At 43.9% G+C, this 25,070-nt stretch overlaps 2 protein-coding genes across 2 annotated transcripts in view; one reads left to right on the top strand and one right to left on the bottom strand.

Moving 5' to 3' along the window:
• LOC143793553 (uncharacterized) overlaps nt 1-25,070 on the bottom strand; it is a 351,737-nt gene that overhangs the window by 175,688 nt on the left and 150,979 nt on the right. The gene's annotated exons all lie outside the window — the stretch shown is intronic.
• LOC143793572 (uncharacterized) lies at nt 670-24,997 on the top strand. Its single transcript, XM_077280645.1, has 6 exons — nt 670-791; nt 9,054-9,136; nt 9,215-9,293; nt 9,400-9,497; nt 15,560-15,674; nt 24,026-24,997. The coding sequence occupies exons 1-6, from the start codon at nt 707-709 to the stop codon at nt 24,940-24,942; spliced, it is 1,377 nt and encodes a 458-aa protein (XP_077136760.1). The 5' UTR covers nt 670-706; the 3' UTR covers nt 24,943-24,997.

The raw sequence follows: 25,070 nt of genomic DNA, 5'->3' as shown, positions 1-25,070 counted from the left end.
GCTGGGACATTATACAGGACAGGAGGATTCTGGGTGATGAGCGGAGAGGGGACTGCTGGGAGATTATACAGCACTGGAGGATTCTGGGTGATGAGCGGAGAGGTGACTGCTGGGACATTATACAGGACAGCACTGGAGGATTCTGGGTGATGAGCGGAGAGGTGACTGCTGGGACATTATACAGCACTGGAGGATTCTGGGTGATGAGCGGAGAGGTGACTGCTGGGACATTATACAGCACTGGAGGATTCTGGGTGATGAGCGGAGAGGTGACTGCTGGGACATTATACAGCACTGGAGGATTCTGGGTGATGAGCGGAGAGGTGACTGCTGGGACATTATACAGCACTGGGGGATTCTGGGTGATGAGCGGAGAGGTGACTGCTGGGACATTATACAGGGCTGGAGGATTCTGGGTGATGAGCGGAGAGGTGACTGCTGGGACATTATACAGCACTGGAGGATTCTGGGTGATGAGCGGAGAGGTGACTGCTGGGACATTATACAGCACTGGAGGATTCTGGGTGATGAGCGGAGAGGTGACTGCTGGGACATTATACAGGACGGCACTGAAGGATTCTGGGTGATGAGCGGAGAGGTGACTGCTGGGACAATATCCAGGACAGCACTGGAGGATTCTGGGTGATGACTGTGTCTTTGTTGTCAGGTTCCTATAAGGTGTCAGGACGTCGCTGTCTATCTCTCCATGGAGGAGTGGGAGTATCTAGAAGGACACCAGGATCGGTACCAGGATGTGATGATGGAGGAGCTCCGGCCTCTTACACCACGAGGTGAGGGGGGATATTATATACTCGCACACATATTGCTGTGGGGTTAAAATCTTGAAGGGAACCTGTTATGTGAAATATATGCTATCACTCTGCAGACTTTAGGTTTTTATCGTTAGTCGTGCGGTGGTGCGCTGCCAGCCCGGCTATTGGAAGAAACGTCTGCTGGGTCGTAACATTTGGGACTTGCCAGGTTGCCTTTAACACCATTTCTTGTGACATGTAAAGTTGGAGCTCCGCAGTGCTGTCTCTGCACTTCATCCCCTTTCTGACATCAGACGTGCTATCCCTCGAGGTGGCCTGGGCCCGTACGACCACTGACGGGATGGTACATCATCACCGATCAGCCGCGTTCACGGGGAAAGTGCGGCTGATTGTGGCCGGGTGTCAGTTGATTATCACAGCTGACATCCGGCACTATGTGCCAGGAGCGGTCACAGACCGCTCCCGGCACATTAACCCCCGGAACACTGCGATCAAACATGCTCGCAGTGTTCCAGTGGCATAGGGAAGCATCGTGCAGGGAGGGGGCTCCCTGCATTCTTCCCTGAGACCTTCGGAGCAACGCGTTGTGATCGTGTTGTTCTGAGCGTCTCCTCCGTCCTCCTCCCTGTAGGCCCCGAATCAAAGATGGCCTCGGAGGTCCTGCAGGGAGGTGGCTTGCAATCACCTGCTAAGAGCATTCGCCGGCAAGCCTCATGCAGTGCCTGTCAGTGCTGCACAACGATCTGACACTACAGTATAACATGATGTCACACACTGGGACAAAGTAAAAAAAAAAATATATATATATATATATATATATATATATATATATATATATATATATATATATATATATATATATATATATATATATATATATATATATATTAACGTGTAAAAAAAATAAATACAAAAAAATCCTAAATAAAGAAAAAAAAAATATTGTTACAATAAATACAATTATTTATGTAAATAAAAAAACAATAAAAGTACACATATTTAGTATCGCCAAGTCCGTAACGACCCGACCTATAAAACTGTCCCACTAGTTAACTCCTACAGTGAACACCGTAAAGAAAAAAAAAAAAGAGGCAAAAAACAACGCTTTATTATCATATTGCCAAACAAAAAGTGGAATATCACACGATCAAAAAGACGGATATAAATAAACATGGTACCGCTGAAAACGTCATATTGTCTTGCAAAAAACGACCTGCCATACAGCATCATCAGCGTAAGAATAAAAAAGTTATAGTCCTCAGAATAAAGCGATGAGAAAATAATTATTTTTTATATAAAATAGTTTTTATCGTATAAAAGCATCAAAACACAAAAAAATGATATAAATGAGGTATCGCTGTAATCGTACTGACCCGAAGAATAAAACTGCTTTATCCATTTTACCAAACGCGGAACGGTATAAACGCCCCCCCTAAAAGAAATTCATGAATAGCTGGTTTTTGTTCTTTCTGCCTCACAAAAATCGTAATAAAAAGCGATCAAAAAAAAATGTCACGTGCCCAAAAATGTTACCAATAAAAACGTCAACTCGTCCCACAAAAAACAAGACCTCACATGACTCTGTGGAGCAAAATATGGAAAAATTATAGCTCTCAAAATATGGAGACGCAAAAAATATTTTTTGCAATAAAAAGCGTCTTTTAGTGTGTGACAGCTGCCAATCATAAAAATCCTCTAAACCCCCCCTTTATCACCCCCTTAGTTAGGGAAAAATAATAAAATTAAAAAAATGTATTTATTTCCATTTTCCCATTAGGGTTAGGGTTGGGGCTAAAGTAAGGGTTAGGGTTTACAGTTGGGTTAGGGTTATGGTTAGGGTTGGGATTAGGGTTAGGGGTGTGTTGGGGTTAGGGTTGGAGTTACAATTGGGGGGTTTCCACTGTTTAGGCACATCAGGGGCTCTCCAAACGCAGCTTGACGCCCACATACCATTCCATCAAAGTCTGCATTTCATAACACCACTTCTTCCCTTTCAAGCCACGACGTTTGCCCAAACAGTGGTTTACCCCAACATATGGGGTATCAGCGTACTCAGGACAAATTGCACAACTTTTGGGGTCCAATTTCTCCTGATACCCTTGGGAAAATAAAGAATTGGGGGCGAAAAGATCATTTTTGTGGGGAAAAAAATGATTTTTTAGTTTTCACGGCTTTATATTATAACCTTTAGTGAAACAATTGGGGGTTCAAAGTGCTCACCACACATCTAGATAAGTTTCTTAGGGGGTCTAGTTTCGAAAATGGTGTCACTTGTGGGGGAGCTCCAATGTTTAGGCACATCAGGGGCTCTCCAAACGCGACATGGCGTTTTATCTTAATTCCAGCCAATTCTGCGTTGAAAAAGTCAAACGGTGCTCCTTCCCTTCCGAGCTCTGCCATGCGCCCAAACAGTGGTTTACCCCCACATTTGGGGTATCTGGGTACTCAGGACAAGTTGCACAACAATTTTTGGGGTCCATTTTCTCCTGTTACCCTTGGTAAAATAAAACAAATTGGATCTGAAGTAATTTTTTTGTGAAAAAAAGTTACCGTAAATGTTCATTTTTTTAAACATTCCTAAAATTCCTGTGAAGCACCTGAAGGGTTAATAAACTTCTTCAATGTGGTTTTGAGCACCTTGAGGGGTGCAGTTTTTAGAATGGTGTCACTTTTTTGGTGTTTTTTTATCATATAAACCCCTCAAAGGGACTTCAGATGTGAGGTGGTCCCTAAAAAAAAATGGTTTTGTAAAAATGCGAAATTGCTGGTCAACTTTTAACCCTTATAAGTCCCGAACAAAAAAAAATCTTGGTTGTGCTGATGTAAAGTAGACATGTGGGAAATGTTACTTATTAAGTATTTTGTGTGACATATGTCTGTGTGATTTAAGGGCATGAAAAGTCAAAGTTGGAAAATTGCAAAATTTTCAGAATTTTCACCAAATTTCTGTTTTTTTCACAAATAAACCCAGGTAATATCAAAGAAATTTTACCACCATCATGAAGTACAATATGTCACGAGAAAACAATGTCAGAATCACCAGGATCCGTTGAAGCGTTCCAGAGATATAACCTCATAAACCGTGGTCAGAATTGTAAAAATTGGCCCGGTCATTAACGTGCAAACCACCCTTGGGGGTGAAGGGGTTAACGTCCTCTTTGCTGCATTTGTCGGTCATATTAATGGATCATCATTCTCCCGCCAACTGCCGGAACAGTCACAAGTTTCCCCATGTGTGTCCGGATATTTCTATCGCTTCTTGGTTATCTGTGCAGATTGTAATGTTCCTCCATTTGTGACCGCGCAGAACTCACCACTCACCGCAGCTCTGTAAGTTCTATACACGAGCTCCGCTGTATTCAGGCTGTGTGTGGTCTCGGGACCCCTGTTCTAATGATTGGTGAGGGTCCCAGAGGTGGCCATCCACCATCAGCTGGGAATAGCAGATGATAGTTGTGTTGATCCTACATTTTATTTTATGTCTTGTATTGCTGTCTTAGGCTATGTGCACGCGTTGCGGGTCCGCAGCAGTTTCCATGAGTTTACAGTACCATGTAAACCTATGGAAAACAGAAACCGCTGTGCCCATGCTGCGGAAAAAAACACACGGAAACGCTGCGGTTTATATTCCGCAGCATGTCAATTCTTTGTGCGGATTCCGCAGCGGTTTACACCTGCTCCATAATAGGAATCCACATAAAATCCGCGGTAAATCCGCAGGTAAAACGCAGTGCCTTTTACCTGCGGATTTCTGAAATCCGCTGCGGAATAATCTGCAGACCTCAAGAATACGTGTGCACATAGCCTTATAGTCAGGGCTCTTTTTAGTGAGTATTAACCCCTTAGTTTTCTCCCAGAACACAAATCATTTTCCCCAGTGTTCTGGTGGACACATTGCCGTCTACTTTATCAATGTAGATTGAAACGTTCTCTTGAACAATGTGTGAAACAATTGAGTTGTTTTTTTTATCAGTTATTAGTTACGCAGGAGGGTTTTTTCTTCTTTTTCTTTTTGGAGGGTTATATTAGATTTGTCGGTTTCGTATTTGGTGAAGAAAAGTCTGGATTCTGATTTTTCCATACGACTATGGAAATGACCCCATGAAACACAATGCCATAAATTCGGTTCCTGAACCCCGCAGAGAATAAGGGGTCATTGACTACAGATATAAAGTTTGCAATTTTTCATGACGTTCTAAAATCACAGTCTGATATAAAACTTTTCATGGCAAATAAAGCAGCTGTTTATATGCAGCCAGGACTCGTAGAGAAAGCCTGAGAGTCCTGCTTCCCCACCCAAACAGTGGTTCCCAGCTTCTCCTTCCTGAGCCTGATCAGAAAGTCTCAGGGTGACCGATATCTCTGACAATCGTCCGATGCCTTCAGACAATTGTTCAGTGCTTTACCTCCGGTCTCTGCAGCACGGAGTTTGCACCTCTGACTTTCTGTTTAGCACCATTAGAAAATTGGTCTTGTTCTGCTTTCCGTGTGTCCCTGTTTGTAGTACGTGAAAGGTGATCTAGTTTCCTTCTTGTGTGACATTGTGCCCATTGCTTTAAAGGGAACCTGTTATGTTAATAAAATACTATTAGCCTGCAGATATGGGGTTATTCTTCAGGTTAATAGCATTTTTCAGCCATGCGGCCGCCGCACTGGAGTCCCGGCTACCAGGAGGAAATTAACTCTCTTCCTCCCGGCGGCCTCTGGCTTTGTCTCATAGAGTTTCGGCTTCAATCACTGCTCAGTACATGGTGAACGACGGCAGTAACTACATCCCGGCACTGACTGACAGCCGGCTCAGGAATGCAGATACTGGTGGAGTAGGGAGCTATCGGCTCAGTCTTCCACCATTCAGCTTTGGGTGACCGAGTGTCTCGGTCCCGATGACGCCATGATTGCGCCTGCTGTGGAGCCTCAGTGTCCAGAGCAAAGACTGGAGCAGCACTGCATGAGATCAGGAGTGAGGCCAGTAGTGTTTGTTTGCTTGTCGTTATATGTGGAGGGTATATGTGGAGCCACCATTCTCTCGTTTGGGATTGTATAGTATATACTGTGCATAGGGGGCTGTGGGGATCATGATAATATGCGTGTGCGTGTGTGTGTGTGTACAGTACAAGGCATTATAACTAGGAGTAGTGGCAGCAGTTAGAGCAATCCAGTGCAGCCTGTTAGTCATAGGCACAGTCTAGCGGTGGACTCCGCGTCGGCAGCATCACCACGGGGCTGCACTAAAAACAGTGTTGTTTAACTTATGTCTTCCACCAAAGGGATATCAATAACAAACATTTCTATCTGCCTACTGGGCATAGACACTCATTACCACTCACAGTACGTAACTGATGAAGGTCACTGTTTGTGACCGAAACGTTTTACTGTTACTGTACTTTGGAATAAAAAACCGCTTGCATACATATAAATTGAGTGCAAGGTTTTTCAATAAATTATTCTGTATGGAGCATCATGTGGGGCCATTATACTGTACACAGCATCATGTGAGGTCATTATACAGTATGAAGCATCATGTGGGGCCATTATAGGGTATGGAGCACTGTGTGACCATTATACAGTACGCAGCATCATGTGGGGCCATTATGCAGTATGGAGCATCATTTGTGGCCATTATGCAGTATGGAGCATCATGTGTGGCCATTATACAGTATGCAGCATCATGTGGGGCCATTATGCAGTATGGAGCATCATGTGTGGCCATTATACAGTATGGAGCATCATGTGTGGCCATTATGCAGTATGGAGCATCATGTGGGGCTATTATACAGTATGGAGCAACATGTGCGGTCATTATACAGTATGGAGCATCATGTACGGTCATTATACAGTATGGAGCATCATGTGTGGTCATTATACAGTATGGAGCATCATGTGAGGCCATTATACATTATGGAGCACTGTGTGGTCATTATACTGTATGGAGCATCATGTGGGGCCATTATACAGTATGGAGCATCATGTGGGGCCATTATACGGTATGGAGCATCATGTGTGGCCATTATACAGTATGGTGCACTGTGTGGCCATTATACCATATGGAGCATCATGTGAGGCCATTATACAGTATTGAGCATTATGTGGGGCCATTAGACAGTATGGAGCACTATGTGGCCATTATACATTATGGAGGATCATGTGTGGCCATTATACAGTATGGTGCACTGTGTGGCCATTATACCATATGGAGCATCATTTGAGGCCATTATACAGTATTGAGCATTATGTGGGGCTATTATGCAGTATGGAGCATCATGTGTGGCCATTATGCAGTATGGAGCATCATGTGTGGCCATTATACAGTATGGTGCACTGTGTGGCCATTATACCATATGGAGCATCATGTGAGGCCATTATACAGTATTGAGCATTATGTGGGCCATTAGACAGTATTGAGCATTATGTGTGGCCATTATACAGTATGGAGCACTATGTGGCCATTATACATTATGGAGCATCATGTGGGGCCATAATACAGTATGGAGCACTGTGTGGCCATTATTCTGTATTGAGCATCATGTGGGGCCATTATACAGTATTGAGCATTGTGTGTGGCCATTATACATTATTGAGCATCATGTGGGGCCATTATACAGTATTGAACATCATGTGGGGCCATTATACAGTATGGAGCATCATCTGTGGCCATTATACAGTATGGAGCACTGTGTGGCCATTGTACAGTATGGAGCACTATGTGTGGCCATTATACAGTATTGAGCATCATGTGTGGCCATTATACAGTATTGAGCATCATGAGAGGCCATTATACAGTATTGAGCATTGTGTGGCCATTATACAGTATGGAGCACTATGGCCATTATACAGTATGGAACACTATGTGGCCATTATACAGTATGGAGCATCATGTATGGCCATTATACAGTATGGAGCAGTATGTGTGGCCGTTATACAGTATAGAGCATTATGAGTGGTCATTATACAGTATGGAGCACTGTGTGGACATTATACAGTATGGAACATCATGTGGGGTCATTATACAGTATGGAGCATCATGTGAGGCCATTATACAGTATTGAGCATTATGTGTGGCCATTATACAGTATGGAGCACTATGTGGCCATTATACAGTATGAAGCATCATGTGTGGCCATTATACAGTATGGAGCATCATGTGTGGCCATTATACAGTATGAAGCATCATGTGTGGCCATTATACAGTATGGAGCATCATGTGTGGCCATTATACAGTATGAAGCATCATGTGGGGCCATTATACAGTATGGAGCATCATGTGGGGCCATTATACAGTATGAAGCATCATGTGTGGCCATTATACAGTATGGAGCACTATGTGTGGCCATTATACAGTATGGAGCATCATGTGCAGTCATTATACAATATGGAGCATCATGTGCAGCCAGTATACAGTATGGAGCATCATGTGTGGCCATTATACAGTATGGAGCATCATGTGTGGCCATTATACAGTATGGAGCGTCATGTGTGGCCATTATACAGTATGGAGCATCATGTGTGGTCATTATACAGTATGGAGCACTGTGTGGCCATATTTTTCTGTTTATAATTATTGTTTATGAAACAGTGTGATCAGCAGTGCTAAATGGGTGTGGTTAGGACGTGGATATGGGTGTGACTAGTTGTGAATTGGGTGTGGTCAGGGGCCTGGCCTGAGATTTGCCGCACCGCTACCTTTGTCCCTCTTTCCCTTCTTCAAAAGTTGTAAAGTATGTTGATCTGAATCAAGCTGTGGTGTGAGACACTCGTACAGAGCTCTGCACCATGTTTTCTGGAGCTGCTCCACTCACTTCAGCACTGAGAGGTGAACGGGGCAGGTGATGTCACATCGATTGATACCTGCCAAGATATGTTCAGGATTGTCAGGTATCCTGTGACCAGTCTTTTATTAATCATGGGGAACCTTCTCCTGATCAATCTGAGATTTTTACGAATACTCAGAAAGGAAGCAGCATTTTTCAATGTGAGTGTGGAAAACGGTTATCAAGATGTTTAGGTTTTTTTACACACACGGAAGGATTTACACAGAGGGGAAGCCATGCTCTTATTCAGAATGTGGGAAAAGTCACACACATATCGGTATCTTGCGCCTATTGATTACTTCATGTCCGTCCATTTGCGCTGATAGGGCATAGATTACTTCACCACAGCAGCCTTCAAGGCACTGAGCCTCTACGTCAGGGGGTGAAGACTGGCTACAATATAGAATTAATGGTTTCACAGATAAATATATACACAGGGTCTTCAGTTTATTGTGTGGTTGTGTCTCCATAGATGGATCCAGGAGGAGATGTCCCCGTCCTCTGTGTCCCCAGGACTGTCCGGAGGAGAATCACAACATCCCGGAGGATCATCAGGTAGACGACACTGAAGCTCCCACAACATCTGACCATGAAGTGATGGGACCTGAGCTCATCTTACATTTTACTTTTTAGGATGAAGATCTGATGGATATTAAGGTTGAGGTTATAGATGACGCAGAAGAGACAATGGATGTATGGGCCGATCAGCAGGGTGAGGAGGGGAGACTGTCATGTCTGTTCTGTGGTCACCTACTACTACTCCCATCATCTCATCATCACATGACACAATCTATTCCATTACTGTGTGTCTCCTACAGTTGGAGTTGTGGAAATAAATCCACCAAAGAGATGTCCCCGTCCTCTGTATTCCCAGGACTGTCCAGAGGAGAATCACAACATCCTGGAGGATCATCAGGTAGACGGTGCTGAGCCCTGTACCGGATCTGTATATGTTCTGTCCATGCTAATAAGGACAGTGTAGCTCGTTTCATGCATTAAAGTTTTACTAACATTAGTGTTTTTGGTTTGCTATGTTATAGCACCACCCAGTGATGGTTAAATTTATAACCTGTGTTTTTAGTAATAATTAGAGTGTTGCATTGTGGGATTGCACCAAGGTATCATGGGATAGGGAAACTCCATTTTTTCTCTGTGTACTTCCTGAGACACACGTGTTATCTGCTGTGTTGGAACTACCTCACTTGCTTGCCATCCTGGTTAAGTTTATCCGGTAAGATTGTTATCCCTGTTCTTGCAATGTAGTGTTGTACAGAATGCGATTAACTGTATAACAGCCAGTACATAAGAAATGTGATTATCAGTGACCTGCTGTATGTAGTTATATATAGAAGTTGCATCATCCTGTATATTTTGCCTGCTAGTTGTAAAGTATCAGTTGTGCTGTTATTTGGCTCAATACTTATCCATATCATTTATATTCTTATAGTTTTATCGCGCTCATGTTACCAATAAACAAGTTAGACTACAGAGAACAGTCTGCTTATTTGGGAGACAGAAGTGGTTTATGCTGTATGTCGGATCACACACCGTATCAACGTGTATGAAGACAGAACAGTAAAACGGAACCTAGACGCCAGCGATAGCAGTAAAACGGAGGCTAGACACCAGCGATAGCGAATACCACTTACGGAGCCGCTTGTACCCTCACCGCACTGTCCGCGGATACCGCAGCAGACGCCATACAGTCACAAGTACCGAGAGTGCAGCCCCCAGCAAGCGCGACACGTGTCAGTCCACGCTGAAGTTCATTTCTACCCGCTCTGAGACGTCCTACAGTCTGCAAAGAGACACGAAATGTCTGTAAGTCGAGCATCTTCACTCAGGACGAGGTCCCAAACAAGCCGCTCTAGCAAGTCTTCCTCGAAAAGGTCTGTCACCCTCGCCCTTGCAGAAGCGGAGGCGGCGAAAGTAAGATCCTCCTTCGCTGCACAAGAGATGCAGTTAAAGTTAAGACAAGCAGAGCAAGAAGTAGAAAGAGCTCGCCTACAAGCAGATAGAGAAACAGAAAGAGCCCGCCAAGAAGCAGAAAGAGCCCGCCTGCAAGCAGAGCAAGAAGCAGAAAGAGCTCGCCTGCAAGCTGATAGAGACGCAGATACAGCACGCCTGCGAGCAACTTTGGAAAGGCTTTCCGCTGAAAAAGAAGCAGCAGCCGCACTAGCCAAAGCTGAGTTCTTAGAAGCCGTGGAGTTTCCGGAATCTGAGCGAGACAGCGATGTACGTGGACCAGATCTTGATCGACAGGACCCAGCCCAACGCATCTCAGAATATGTCCACCGACATCCTAAAATAGACGATAACTCTGATCCGTTACACCAACCAGCCTATACTGATTACCAGAGATCCTTCCTCCAAATGCCGTACTGCAAGCAGGAAGGTACACTACGAAACCACGTCGACCACCACTACCGTCTTACAGAAGAGAAGGTACGGCCTCCGCCCAGACTGACAGGGACACCCTTCACTTCAGAACGGTTTTATACAGACTTTCCTAAGCCAGAAGCTCCTACCAGGTATGAGGATGCACCACACACACCGCATGACAACAGCACACCAGCTCATGTCGGCACCGACTCAGCCACTATGAACTTTGCAAGGTTCTTTACCCGCCGGGAGCTGGTGACCAAGGGACTTGTAAAGTTCACTGATCGAGCTGAAAGCTACAGAGCATGGCGAGCCTCCTTCCAGAACGCCATCAGAGACTTGCATCTTTCCAGTAGTGAAGAGTTAGATCTACTGGTTAAGTGGCTTGGGAGCGAGTCAGCTGAACTCGCCAAAAGAATCAGGAACATTAACATAAAGTACCCACACACAGGACTTCGCATGGTGTGGGAGAGACTCGAAGAATGTTATGGTCAATAGAAGCTATAGAAAATGCTTTGTATAAAAGAATTTATGATTTCCCCAAGATAGCAAATAAGGGTTATCAAAAGCTCAGGGAACTGAGCGACTTGTTCATGGAGGTACATGCTGCTCAGGCAGAAGGTGACCTACCAGGGTTGGCATTCCTGGACACTGCCAGAGGTGTCAATCCGATTGTCCAAAAACTCCCTTACAACTTACAAGAAAAGTCGGTCAGTCACGGGTCCCGTTACAAACAGGCTCATAAGGTACCATTTCCTCCTTTCAGGGTGTTTGTAGACTTTGTTGCTTAACAGACTAAAGTTAGAAATGACCCCAGTTTCGATTTCACTATGTCATGTACCACTGCCTCTGGTGTAAAACCCAGTAAAACACCAGTGGCAGTCCACAAAACTAATGTTACCTCCACAGGTTTTCCTTACAGGGCAAGTAAGTCCTCTCCAGAAGAGGACAAACCGCAGGATCTAAGCAAACACTGCCCCCTACACAAGAAACCTCATCCTCTACTAAAATGTAGAGCCTTCAGGGAGAAGTCTCTAGAAGACCGTAAGAGTTTCCTAAAGGAAAACAAGATATGCTTCAGATGCTGCGCGACGACCTCACACTTCGCCAAGAACTGTGAAACCAGTGTGAAATGTGCAGAATGTAGTAGTGTGGAGCACAACACGGCCTTACATCCTGGACCACTCTCAGGGTTATCGTCGCGAGTAGAAGAGTCTGCCGAAAATCAGATGGACACTGACATGGACACCCCAGTGGTCACTTCTCAGTGTACAGAGATCTGCAAGGAACTCGTAGCAGGAAGATCCTGCTCGAAGATCTGTCTTGTCAGAGTATTCCCAGCGAGCCAACGGGATAAGGCAATCAAGGTATATGCAATCTTGGATGATCAGAGCAACAGGTCTCTAGCGAAGTCCTTTCTCTTCGACACCTTCAACATTGCTGGTCCCGGCTCTCCGTACTCCTTGAAGACATGTGCAGGTACTGTCGAGACGGCGGGGAGGAAAGGGACCGGATTCAAGGTAGAGTCTATAGACGGTCAAACCTGCTTATCCTTGCCATCAATACAGAAGTGCAACCAGATTCCCGACAACAGGTCTGAGATACCTACACCAGAGGTAGCAGCTCATCACACCCACTTGAGATGTATAGCTCACCGGATACCGGAGCTTGACCAAGGTGCTCCTATCGTCTTACTCCTCGGAAGAGACATACTACGGGTCCACAAGGCTAGAGGACAGATTAACGGCCCACAAAACGCCCCATATGCTCAGAGACTCGACTTAGGATGGGTTATTGTGGGAGACGTCTGTTTGGGTGGAGCACACAGGCCGATATCAGTCAACAACATGCTCACCAATACTCTCGAAAATGGACGTCCGTCTCTCTTCCAGCCATGCGAGAGCAGTTTCATGATTAAAGAATTGCCACACCACACCCTCCACCTTGTCCTTTAGCTGATCCTTCCTGTGAAGACCATGCATGCGACGGTGAGCAAGATCACATAGGGTGCACAGTTTTCCACAGGACAAGAGAAGACAATCAGGTAGCGATATCCATAGAGGACAGACTGTTCTTGGACATCATGGAGCGAGAGATATTAAGAGATGAATCAAAGAGTTGGGTCGCACCTTTACCATTCAAACCACAGAGGCAACGCTTACCCAACAACAGAGAACTTGTCTACAGTCGATTTGTCTCCCTTGCACGCAAACTGCAGAAGGCACCAGAAACAAAACAACACTTCTTTACCTTCATGGAGAGAATATTCCAGAGTGGCCACGTGGAAATTGCACCTGTACTTCAAGATTCCGAGGAATGTTGGTACTTACCTATTTTCGGCGTGTATCATCCGAAGAAACCAGGTCAGATAAGAGTGGTATTTGACTCAAGTGCCAGATACGAAGGTGTTTCTTTAAACGACGTCTTCCTGTCTTGTCCAGACCTCAACAACAGACTTCTGGGAGTACTTCTTCGTTTCCGCAAAGATGTAGTAGCATTTATGGCCGACATACAACAGATGTTTCACTGCTTCCTTGTTAAAGAAGAACACAAACTACTTGAGGTTCTTCTGGTACCGTGATAATGACCCCTACAAGGACATCGTGGAATATCGTATGAAGGTTCACATCTTCGGGAACAGCCCTTCCCCTGCTGTCGCTATCTATGGCCTTAGACATTCAGCCAGAGAGGGTGAAGCGAAGTATGGATCGGATGTAAGATCTTTTGTGGAAAAGGATTTCTACGTAGATGACTGCCTGAAATCCACACCCACAGATGAGTCGGCAGTCAGTCTCCTGAAAAGGGCACAAGAAATGTTCGCTTCATCCAATTTGAGGTTGCACAAAATTGCTTCCAACAGCCAGAAACTAATGGCAGCCTTTCCCTCTCAAGATTACTCAACCGATTTAAAAGACTTGGATTTAAGCACGGACTCCCTTCCCATGCAGCGGAGCCTGGGTCTACTCTGGGATTTGAAAAAGGATGCATTCACCTTCCAGATCAGCGAAGAAGAGAAACCCTTCACGCGTAGAGGCGTCCTGTCCGTTGTAAACAGCTTGTATGATCCTCTGGGATTGTAACCCCTGTAACTATCCAAGGTAAAATGATGTTGAGAGACTTCACCCGAGAGACGTCCGATTGGGATGACCCGCTTCCCATCGAGAAAAGAGACTTGTGGGCAAGATGGAAGAACTCTTTAGAAGCCCTGTCAAGTCTCTACGTGGCACGACCATACGCTTCCGTGCCATCAACAGAAGTCAAGATGCAAAGGCTTTGTATCTTCTGCGATGCCTCAACCAAAGCAATTGCAGCAGTGGCGTATTTGAAAACTACTGACATCAACGAACAATGCCACGTAAGGCTTGTTATGAGCCGGACAAAACTGTCCCCACTCCGTGAACACACAGTACCCAGACTGGAACTCTGTGCAGCTGTGCTAGTAGTAGAGTTAGCTGAGCTTATCTCGACAGAAATGGACCTGGAAGTCAAAGAAGTCGAGTTCTACACTGACAGCAAGGTAGTGCTGGGGTACATTGGCAATGAAACTCGTCGCTTCTATGTCTGTCAGCAATCGGGTGCTAAGGATCAGGAGATCCACCGACCCTAAACAGTGGCACTATGTGTCCACAAACCACAATCCGGCGGACCACGCAACCAGATCCGTTGAGGCGAGACACCTTAAGGACACAACCTGGTTTTCTGGCCCTACATTCTTATGCCGTTTGACACCATACATTGACGGGTCAAACACCTTTGAACTGGTTGATCCAGAGGCAGATGAGGAAATCCGTCCTCAGGTATCCGTTCTACGTACGATGACTAAAGACAATCACCTCAAATCAAAAAGAGCTGTACGTGGCATCGGTTGATGCCAAGCGGGGAGTGTTCTGTCCATTCTAATGACAGTGTAGCTCGTTTCATGCATTAAAGTTTTACTAACATTAGTGTTTTTGGTTTGCTGTGTTATAGCACCACCCAGTGGTGGTTAAATTTATAACCTGTGTTTTTAGTAATAATTAGAGTGTTGCATTGTGGGATTGCACCAAGGTATCATGGGATAGGGAAACTCCATTTTTTCTCTGTGTACTTCCTGAGACACACGTGTTATCTGCTGTGTTGGAACTACCTCACTTGCTTGCCATCCTGGTTAAGTTAATCCGGTAAGATTGTTATCCCTGTTCTTGCAATGTAGTGTTGTACAGAATGCGATTAACTGTATAGCAGCCAGTACATAAGAAATGTGATTACCAGGGACCTGCTGTATGTAGATATATATAGAAGTTGCATCATCCTGTATATTTTGCCTGCTAGTTGTAAAGTATCAGTTGTGCTGTTATTTGGCTCAATACTTATCCATATCATTTATATTCTTATAGTTTTACCGCGCTCATGTTACCAATAAACAAGTTAGACTACAGAGAACAGTCTGCTTATTTGGGAGACAGAAGTGGTTTATGCCGTATGTCGGATCACACACCGTATCAACGTGTATGAAGACAGTACAGTATATGGGGGGACATTTCTGATCGAGGTCATAGATGTCACAGATTTTGGTGGTTTCTTGTATTGTGCTGATTGTTACATCTGATGTATCAGGAGGAAGATCCGACAAATATCAACGTTGAGGATGAAGCAGAGGAAGGACCGAGGATGAGGGGAGGCCAGCCGTGTCTGAGTGACTGGAAGGAGGAGATTTCAGTAGGTGTTGCAGGTATGTAATGAATTTAGAAAGTAAAAACAGAAGTTATAACTTGTTAGTGCTACATCTGCTGTGCTCTGGGGTGTTCTATGAATCCTGTTATATACGAGTTAGACGTCTTTCCGTAAGACTTTACTTTTAGTTTACATTTATGCTTAGGAACCAAACATTGCATCAAAAACTGTGGAATTTAGAAAGAAAAAAAAGTCTGTGTACGAAACTCCCCTCAAAGACGTTGTTCCCTTTCAGTTAACCCCTTTCTGACCTTGGACGGGATAGTATGTCCAAGGTCAGAACCCTCTCTTTCATGTGGGCTCCGGCGGTGAGCCCGCATCAAAGCCGGGACATGTCAGCTGTTTTGAACAGCTGACATGTGCCTGCAATAGCGACGGGTGGAATCGCGATCCACCCGCCGCTATTAACTAGTTAAATATCGCTGTCAAACGCTGACGGCAGCATTTAACCAGCGCTTCCAGCCATCGGGCCGGAAATGATCGCATCGCCGACCCCCGTCACATGATCAGGGGTCAGCGATGCTTCTGCATAGTAACCATAGAGGTCCTTGAGACCTCTATGGTTACTGATGCCAGATTGCTGTGAGCGCCACCCTGTGGTCGGCGCTCATAGCAATGCAGGAGTTCAGCTACATAGGAGCGATCTGATGATAACTCCCATGTAGCAGAGCCGATCGAGTTGTGCCAGCTTCTAGTCTCCCATGGAGGCTATTGAAACATGGCAAAAGTAAAAAAAAAAAAAAAGTTAAAAAAAAATGTGAAAAAAAAAATATAAAAGTTTGAATCATCCCCCTTTTGCCCCATTCAAAATAAAACAATAAAAAAAAAAAAAATCAAAGCTACACTTATTTAGTATCGCCGCGTTCAAAATCTCCCGATCTATCAATAAAAAAAAGCATTAACCTTAATGGCGTAGCGAGAAAAAAATTTGAAACGCCAGAATTAGGTTTTTTTTTGTCGCTGCGACATTGCATTAAAATGCAATAACGGGCGATCAAAGGAACATATCTGCACAAAAATGGTATCAATAAAAACGTCAGCTCGCTGCACAAAAAGTAAGCCCTAATCCGACCCCAGATCACGAAAAATGGAGACGCTACGGGTATCAGAAAATGGCGCCATTTTTTTTTTTTTTAGCAAAGTTTGGAATTTTTTTTCACCACTTAGATAAAAAAGAACCTGGACATGTTGGGTGTCTATGAACTCGTACTGACCTGGAGAATCATTATGGCAGCTCAGTTTTAGTATTTAGTGAACCTAGCAAAAAAGCCAAACAAAAAACAAGTGTGGAATTGCACTTTTTTTGCAATTTCATCGCACTTGGAATTTTTTTCTCATTTTCTAGTACACGACATGGTAAAACCAATGATGTCGTTCAAAACTTCCACTTTTTTGGAAGTGCATCTGAACAGCAAGGTGGATTGTTGTTGAGGGGAGATAGAGAAAAAAAAAAATCTATAAATCTTCAGCACAGCGAGTGTGAACGAGCTGAGTGTGACCTGAGTGTAAGTGTGAACGGCGGTAAGTGTGTGACTTGTGATTCAGTGACTTTGGAATCAGGGAGTTTCCAAGGGAGAAATTGCTTCTGTTTTTTTTTTGTTTTTTTTGTTTAATTAATACTTTGTATTTATTTTTAATTAACGTTTCTGTCTGGTGCAATCCCCATTAGGAAATGTGCTCCACTATTGTTAATGCCTCCAGTGTACATCTTGCCACATGTCTGCAGTCCTTGATCAGCCGGTCGAGGGTGCATACTGCTGTGCGAGATGTGAGCACGTTGTGCATTTGGAAACCCAGATACTGGATCTAAATGTGCAGCTGGCAACACTGAGATCCATAGACAATATGGAGAGGAGTCTTCTGCTCACAGAGCAGACGCTCAATGGGATAGATGAGGGATGATGGTAGGATGGAGCTGCAGGACAGTGAAGTAGCTAGCTGGGTGACAGATAGAAGGCGGGGTAGAGGGAAGAGTGCCAGGGAGGCTAGTCCTGATCTGGCACACCCCAATAAGTTTGCTAAGTTGGCACATGAGGGGGGTGCCGGTACAGGGGTAGCACTGCTGCAGCCAGGCATGTCCTCTGAAAGCCGGAGGAGTGACTGCTCCAGTAAGGAGGGAAATAGGAGAGCAGGGCAGGCCAGACAGGTGCTGGTAGTGGGGGACTCAATTATTAGGGGAACAGATAAGGCAATCTGTCACAGGGATCGTCGGACCGTGTGCTGCCTACCTGGCGCTCGAGTCCGACACATCGCTGATCGGGTGGACAGATTACTGGGAGGGGCTGGTGAGGACCCAGCGGTCATGGTGCACATTGGCACAAATGACAAAGTTAGAGGTAGGTGGAAGGTCCTTAAAGATGATTTCAGGGAATTAGGCTGCAAGCTGAAAGCAAGGACCTCCAACGTGGTATTTTCCGAAATACTGCCTGTACCACGTGCCACGCCAGAGAGGCAACGGGAGATTAGGGAGGTTAATAAGTGGCTCAAGAATTGGTGTAGGAAGGAGGGGTTTGGGTTCCTGCAGAACTGGGCCGACTTCTCAGTTGGCTACAGGCTCTACGCTAGGGACGGGCTGCACCTCACTGGGGAAGGGGCAGCTGTGCTGGGGGAGAAAATGGTTAGAAGGTTGGAGGAGTGTTTAAACTAGGGAATGGGGGGAGGGTATTCATTTTATAGGAGGGGAAGATAGTGCAGATAGAGACCTGGGCACAAATAAGGAAGTTGGGGGTGGCGGTGGCATGGGGGGTGGGGTAAGAACAGTTAATAATTTAAGAAAGAATAGAGGTACAGAGAGGAACATCAAGTGCATGTACAGGTCCTTCTCAAAAAATTAGCATATAGTGTTAAATTTCATTATTTACCATAATGTAATGATTACAATTAAACTTTCATATATTATAGATTCATTATCCACCAACTGAAATTTGTCAGGTCTTTTATTGTTTTAATACTGATGATTTTGGCATACAACTCCTTATAACCCAAAAAACCTGTCTCAATAAATTAGCATATCAAGATAAGGTTCTGTAAACGACCTATTACCCTAATCTTCTGAATCAACTAATTAACTCTAAACACATGCAAAAGATACCTGAGGCTTTTAAAAACTCCCTGCCTGGTTCATTACTCAAAACCCCCATCATGGGTAAGACTAGCGACCTGACAGATGTCAAGAAGGCCATCATTGACACCCTCAAGCAAGAGGGTAAGACCCAGAAAGACATTTCTCAACAAATAGGCTGTTCCCAGAGTGCTGTATCAAGGCACCTCAATGGTAAGTCTGTTGGAAGGAAACAATGTGGCAGAAAACGCTGTACAATGAGAAGAGGTGACCGGACCCTGAGGAAGATTGTGGAGAAGGACCGATTCCAGACCTTGGGGAACCTGAGGAAGCAGTGGACTGAGTCTGGTGTGGAAACATCCAGAGCCACCGTGCACAGGCGTGTGCAGGAAATGGGCTACAGGTGCCGCATTCCCCAGGTAAACAGCGGCAGAAGCGCCTGACCTGGGCTACAGAGAAGCAGCACTGGACTGTTGCTAAGTGGTCCCAAGTACTTTTTTCTGATGAAAGCAAATTTTGCATGTCATTCGGAAATCAAGGTGCCAGAGTCTGGAGGAAGACTGGGGAGAAGGAAATGCCAAAATGCCTGAAGTCCAGTGTCAAGTACCCACAGTCAGTGATGGTGTGGGGTGCCATGTCAGCTGCTGGTGTTGGTCCACTGTGTTTCATCAAGGGCAGGGTCAATGCAGCTATCAGGAGATTTTGGAGCACTTCATGCTTCCTGGCACCTGCTCACAGTGCCAAAACCACTGGTAAATGGTTTACTGACCATGGTATTACTGTGCTCAATTGGCCTGCCAACTCTCCTGACCTGAACCCCATAGAGAATCTGTGGGATATTGTGAAGAGAAAGTTGAGAGACGCAAGACCCAACACTCTGGATGAGCTTAAGGCCGCTATTGAAGCATCCTGGGCCTCCATAACATCTCAGCAGTGTCACAGGCTGATTGCCTCCATGCCACGCCGCATTGAAGCAGTCATTTCTGCCAAAGGATTCCCGACCAAGTATTGAGTGCATAACTGAACATTATTATTTGATGGTTTTTTTGTTTGTTATTAAAAAACACTTTTATTTGATTGGACGGGTGAAATATGCTAATTTATTGAGACAGGTTTTTTGGGTTATCAGGAGTTGTATGCCAAAATCATCAGTATTAAAACAATCAAAGACCTGACAAATTTCAGTTGGTGGATAATGAATCTATAATATATGAAAGTTTAATTGTAATCATTACATTATGGTAAATAATGAAATTTAACACTATATGCTAATTTTTTGAGAAGGACCTGTATACTAATGCCAGAAGCCTCGCCAACAAAATGGACGAATTAGAACTAATGTTGTTGGAGCATAATGATGACATGGTGGGGATATCTGAGACGTGGCTGGATGAGAGCCATGACTGGGCTGGTAACTTGCAGGGCTATAGCCTGTTCAGAAATGACCGTACAGATAAGCGAGGGGGAGGGGTGTGTCTATATGTAAAATCTTCCTTAAAACCCATCCTGCGTGATAATATAGGTGAATTTAATGAAAATGTGGAGTCCCTGTGGGTGGAGATAAGGGGAGGGGGAAAAAATAATAAATTACTGATAGGGGTTTGTTATAAATCTCCAAAAATAATGGAAGCAATGGAGAATATCCTCGTAAAGCAAATAGATGAAGCTGCGACTCAAGGAGAAGTCATTATTATGGGGGACTTCAACTACCCTGAAATAGATTGGGGAACAGAAACCTGCAGTTCCAGTAAAGGTGATCGGTGTCTGACAACTATGAGAGACAATTACCTCTGACAACTGGTTCAGGACCCAACAAGGAGGGGGGCACTGCTAGACCTAATATTAACCAACAGGCCAGACCGCATATCAAATATAAGGGTTGGGGGTCACTGGGGGAATAGTGATCACAAAATAATAAGTTTTCATGTAACCTTTAATAAGATGGGTAGTAGGGGGGTGACAAGGACACTAAACTTCAGGAGGGCAAATTTCCAACGGATGAGAGAGGATCTTGGTGCAATTAACTGGGACGATATCCTGAGACACAAAAATACACAAAGAAAATGGGAGACGTTTATTAGCATCCTGGATAGGACCTGTGCACAGTATATACCGTATGGGAATAAACATACCAGAAATAGGAGGAAACCAATATGGCTAAATAGAGCTGTAAGGGGCGCAATAAGGGACAAAAAGAAAGCATTTAGAGAATTAAAGGAAGTAGGTAGTGAGGAGGCATTAAATAAATACAGAAAATTACATAAATTCTGTAAAAAGCAAATCAAGGCAGCAAAGATTGAGACAGACTCATTGCCAGAGAGAGCAAAAATAACCCCAAAATATTCTTTAACTATATAAATAGTAAGAAACTAAAAAATGACAGTGTTGGCCCCCTTAAAAATAGTCTGGGTGAAATGGTGGATGAGGATGAGGAAAAAGCCAATATGCTAAATGACTTTTTTTCATCAGTATTTACACAAGAAAATCCCATGGCGACAATATGATCAGTGATAAAAATTCCCCATTAAGTGTCACCTGCTTAACCCAGCAGGAAGTACGGCGGCGTCTAAAAATCACTAAAATTGACAAATCTCCGGGCCCGGATGGGATCCACCCCCGAGTACTGCAGGAACTAAGTACAGTCATTGATAGACCATTATTTTTAATCTTTAAAGAGTCCATAATAACAGGGTCTGTACCACAGGACTGGCGTATAGCAAATGTGGTGCCAATATTCAAAAAGGGGCAAAAACTGAACTCGGTAATTATAGGCCAGTAAGTTTAACCTCTACTGTGGGTAAAATCCTGGAGGGCATTCTAAGGGATGCTATACTGGAGTATCTGAAGAGGAATAACCTCATGACCCAGTATCAGCACGGGTTTACTAGGGACCGCTCATGTCAGACTAATTTGATCAGCTTCTATGAAGAGGTAAGTTCCGGACTGGACCAAGGGAACCCAGTGGACGTAGTATATATGGACTTTTCCAAAGCTTTTGATACGGTGCCACACAAAAGGTTGTTACATAAAATGAGAGTAATGGGGATAGGGGAAAATATGTGTAAGTGGGTTGAGAGCTGGCTCAGGGATAGGAGACAAATGGTGGTTATTAATGGAGCACACTCGGACTGGGTCGCGGTTAGCAGTGGGGTACCACAGGGGTCAGTATTGGGCCCTCTTCTTTATAACATATTTATTAATGACCTTGTAGGGGGCATTCAGAGTAGAATTTCAATATTTGCAGATGACACTAAACTCTGCAGGGTAATCAATACAGGGGAGGACAATTTTATATTACAGGATGATTTATGTAAACTAGAAGCTTGGGCTGATAAATGGCAAATGAGCTTTAATGGGGATAAATGTAAGGTCATGCACTTGGGTAGAAGTAATAAGATGTATAACTATGTGCTTAATTCTAAAACTCTGGGCAAAACCGTCAATGAAAAAGACCTGGGTGTATGGGTGGATGACAAACTCATATTCAGTGGCCAGTGTCAGGCAGCTGCTACAAAGGCAAATAAAATAATGGGATGTATTAAAAGAGGCATAGATGCTCATGAGGAGAACATAATTTTACCTCTATACAAGTCACTAGTTCGACCACACTTAGAATACTGTGCACAGTTCTGGTCTCCGGTGTATAAGAAAGACATAGCTGAACTAGAGCGGGTGCAGAGAAGAGCGACCAAGGTTATTAGAGGACTGGGGGGTCTGCAATACCAAGATAGGTTATTACACTTGGAAAAACGAAGACTAAGGGGTGATCTTATGTTAATGTATAAATATGAGGGGACAGTACAAAGACCTTTCTGATGATCTTTTTAATCATAGACCTGAGACAGGGACAAGGGGGCATCCTCTACGTCTGGAGGAAAGAAGGTTTAAGCATAATAACAGACGCGGATTCTTTACTGTAAGAGCAGTGAGACTATGGAACTCTCTGCCGTATGATGTTGTAATGAGTGACTCATTACTTAAATTTAAGAGGGGACTGGATACCTTTCTGGAAAAGTATAATGTTACAGGGTATATACACTAGATTCCTTGATAAGGCGTTGATCCAGGGAACTAGTCTGATTGCCGTATGTGGAGTCGGGAAGGAATTTTTTTCCCCATGGTGGAGTTACTCTTTGCCACATGGGTTTTTTTTGCCTTCCTCTGGATCAACATGTTAGGGCATGTTAGGTTAGGCTATGGGTTGAACTAGATGGACTTAAAGTCTTCCTTCAACCTTAATAACTATAACTATAACTAAAACTACAACTCGTCCCGCAAAATATAAGTCCTCACATGGCCAAGTTGACGGAAAAATAAAAAAGTTATAGCTCTGGGAAGGAGGGGAGCGAAAAACGAACACGGAAAAACGGAAAATCCCAAGGTCATGAAGGGGTTAAATATCTACCCTGGCTGCAGTTTGTTATAAAGCACACCGTGCTGTACTCGCCTTCGCCACTGCACCTAGTATCTGGAATTGGCTGTCACTTTGATAGTGCAGCAGCCAATCGGTGAGCTCAGAGGTTCTGCCAGTTTAGACGGATTGCCCCTGCAGAGCCGCTGAGCTCACTGATTGGCTGCCAAACTGTTGACGTATCGTCAGCACCGCAACCAATGCCAGATCAGTGTTAAAGAGAATCCGTCAACTGATCCATGCTGCTCAAACAGCTGTCAGGATGAATCAAAGCCTGGGTACACGATTGCAGCCAGTTTTATATATTTTTTTACGTTTTAGAGAAAATACACTTTTAAGATCCAGCCGGGAACTATAGCCAGACTAGTGCAGCTTCTCCCCCTTTCCAGGTGATTGATAGGTCTCTTTGTTAACGACAAACCGGTTAGTCACCTCTAACACTACTAGATGGGACTGACAGGTCTCTCTTTATGTGACACCTGTCAATCATCATCAGCGGTTTTAGGGGAAGCCTATAGGGGGCAGAACCTTATTGGATGATTTGTCTCTGTTCTGGCGATGATCCCCAGCCGGAGCTTATATAGTATTATTTTCTATGAAACGCCAAAGCACATACCTGACTGCAGCATACTACCAGTTCCCTTTATAACACTGGAATCACACACAGGTTTTAGTTTTGAATACAGTTTTTTATTTTTTTTAAGTCAAACTGTTATTGGAGTAAAAATCAAGTACCTCCTCTTCCTCCATAATCCTGTTGCATTTTTTGATGCAGTTTTTGACCCAAAGCTGTACGTGTTTTTCTTCAGCGTAATAGGAATGTTTCATGTACTTTGGCTTTTGAAGAAACTTATCAAATCCACTTTAATCTTAACAGAAAATCGCATTAGGAATTCTGAGGAAAATGTAATTTTATTGCTAAATTATAAAGTTGAAGAAGAAGATATGAAGCAGCTGTCTTCAGGACTCGATGTGAATTATTATCACGAGGAATATTTTCCTGACCAATCTCTTGTTACTGAAAGTACACTTCAGAAAGGAGGCAAAAGATTTCAATGTAGTGAATGCGGAAAACACTTTACAAGAAGCTCAAGTCTTTATACACACAGACGAATTCACACTGGGGAGAAGCCATACTCTTGTTCGGAATGTGGGAAAAGCTTTACAGATAAATCAACTCTTGTTATACATAAAAGAATTCACACAGGGGAGGAGCCTTATTCATGTACAGAATGTGGAAAGCGCTTTAAGATAAAATCAAGTCTTGTTAAGCATCAGAGAATTCACACAGGAGAGAAGCCCTATTTATGTACTGAATGTGGGAAATACTTTAGAGATAAATCAAATCTAACTGAACATCAGAAAATTCACACAGGAGTGAAACCATTTTCATGTTCAGAATGTGGGAAAAGCTTTACATGGAGAGCAGATCTTGTTAGACATCAGAAACTTCATACGGGAGAGAAGACATTTTCATGTTCACTATGTAGAAAGTTATTTACAGATCAATCAAATCTTGCTGTTCATGAGCGAAATCACACAATAGAGAGGCCATTTTCATGTTCACTATGTGGGAAGTCCTTTACATATAAATCAGGTCTTTTAAAACATGAAAGAATTCACACAGGGGAGAAGCCGTATTCATGTTCTCTATGTGGTAAGTGCTTTACAGCTAAATCAAGTCTTGTTATACATGAGCAAATTCACACAGGGAAGAAATATTCATGTTCAGAATGTGAAAAATGTTTTATACGTCAATCACATCTTGTTATTCATCAGAGAATTCACACATGAGAGAAGCTGTGTTCATTTACAGAATGTGAGAAGTATTGTATAGGTTAATCCTACCTTATTAGGCTGGAGTCACACTCGGCGTAAGACAATACGGTCCGTTTTTTACGGCCGTAATATGGCCGTAATAC

Source organism: Ranitomeya variabilis, chromosome 1 (assembly GCF_051348905.1).
Source record: "Ranitomeya variabilis isolate aRanVar5 chromosome 1, aRanVar5.hap1, whole genome shotgun sequence".
NCBI classification, from domain to species: domain Eukaryota; kingdom Metazoa; phylum Chordata; class Amphibia; order Anura; family Dendrobatidae; genus Ranitomeya; species Ranitomeya variabilis.
The sequence above is the reverse complement of the archived record's forward strand: the minus strand, read 5'-3'. Positions and strand labels throughout refer to the sequence as shown.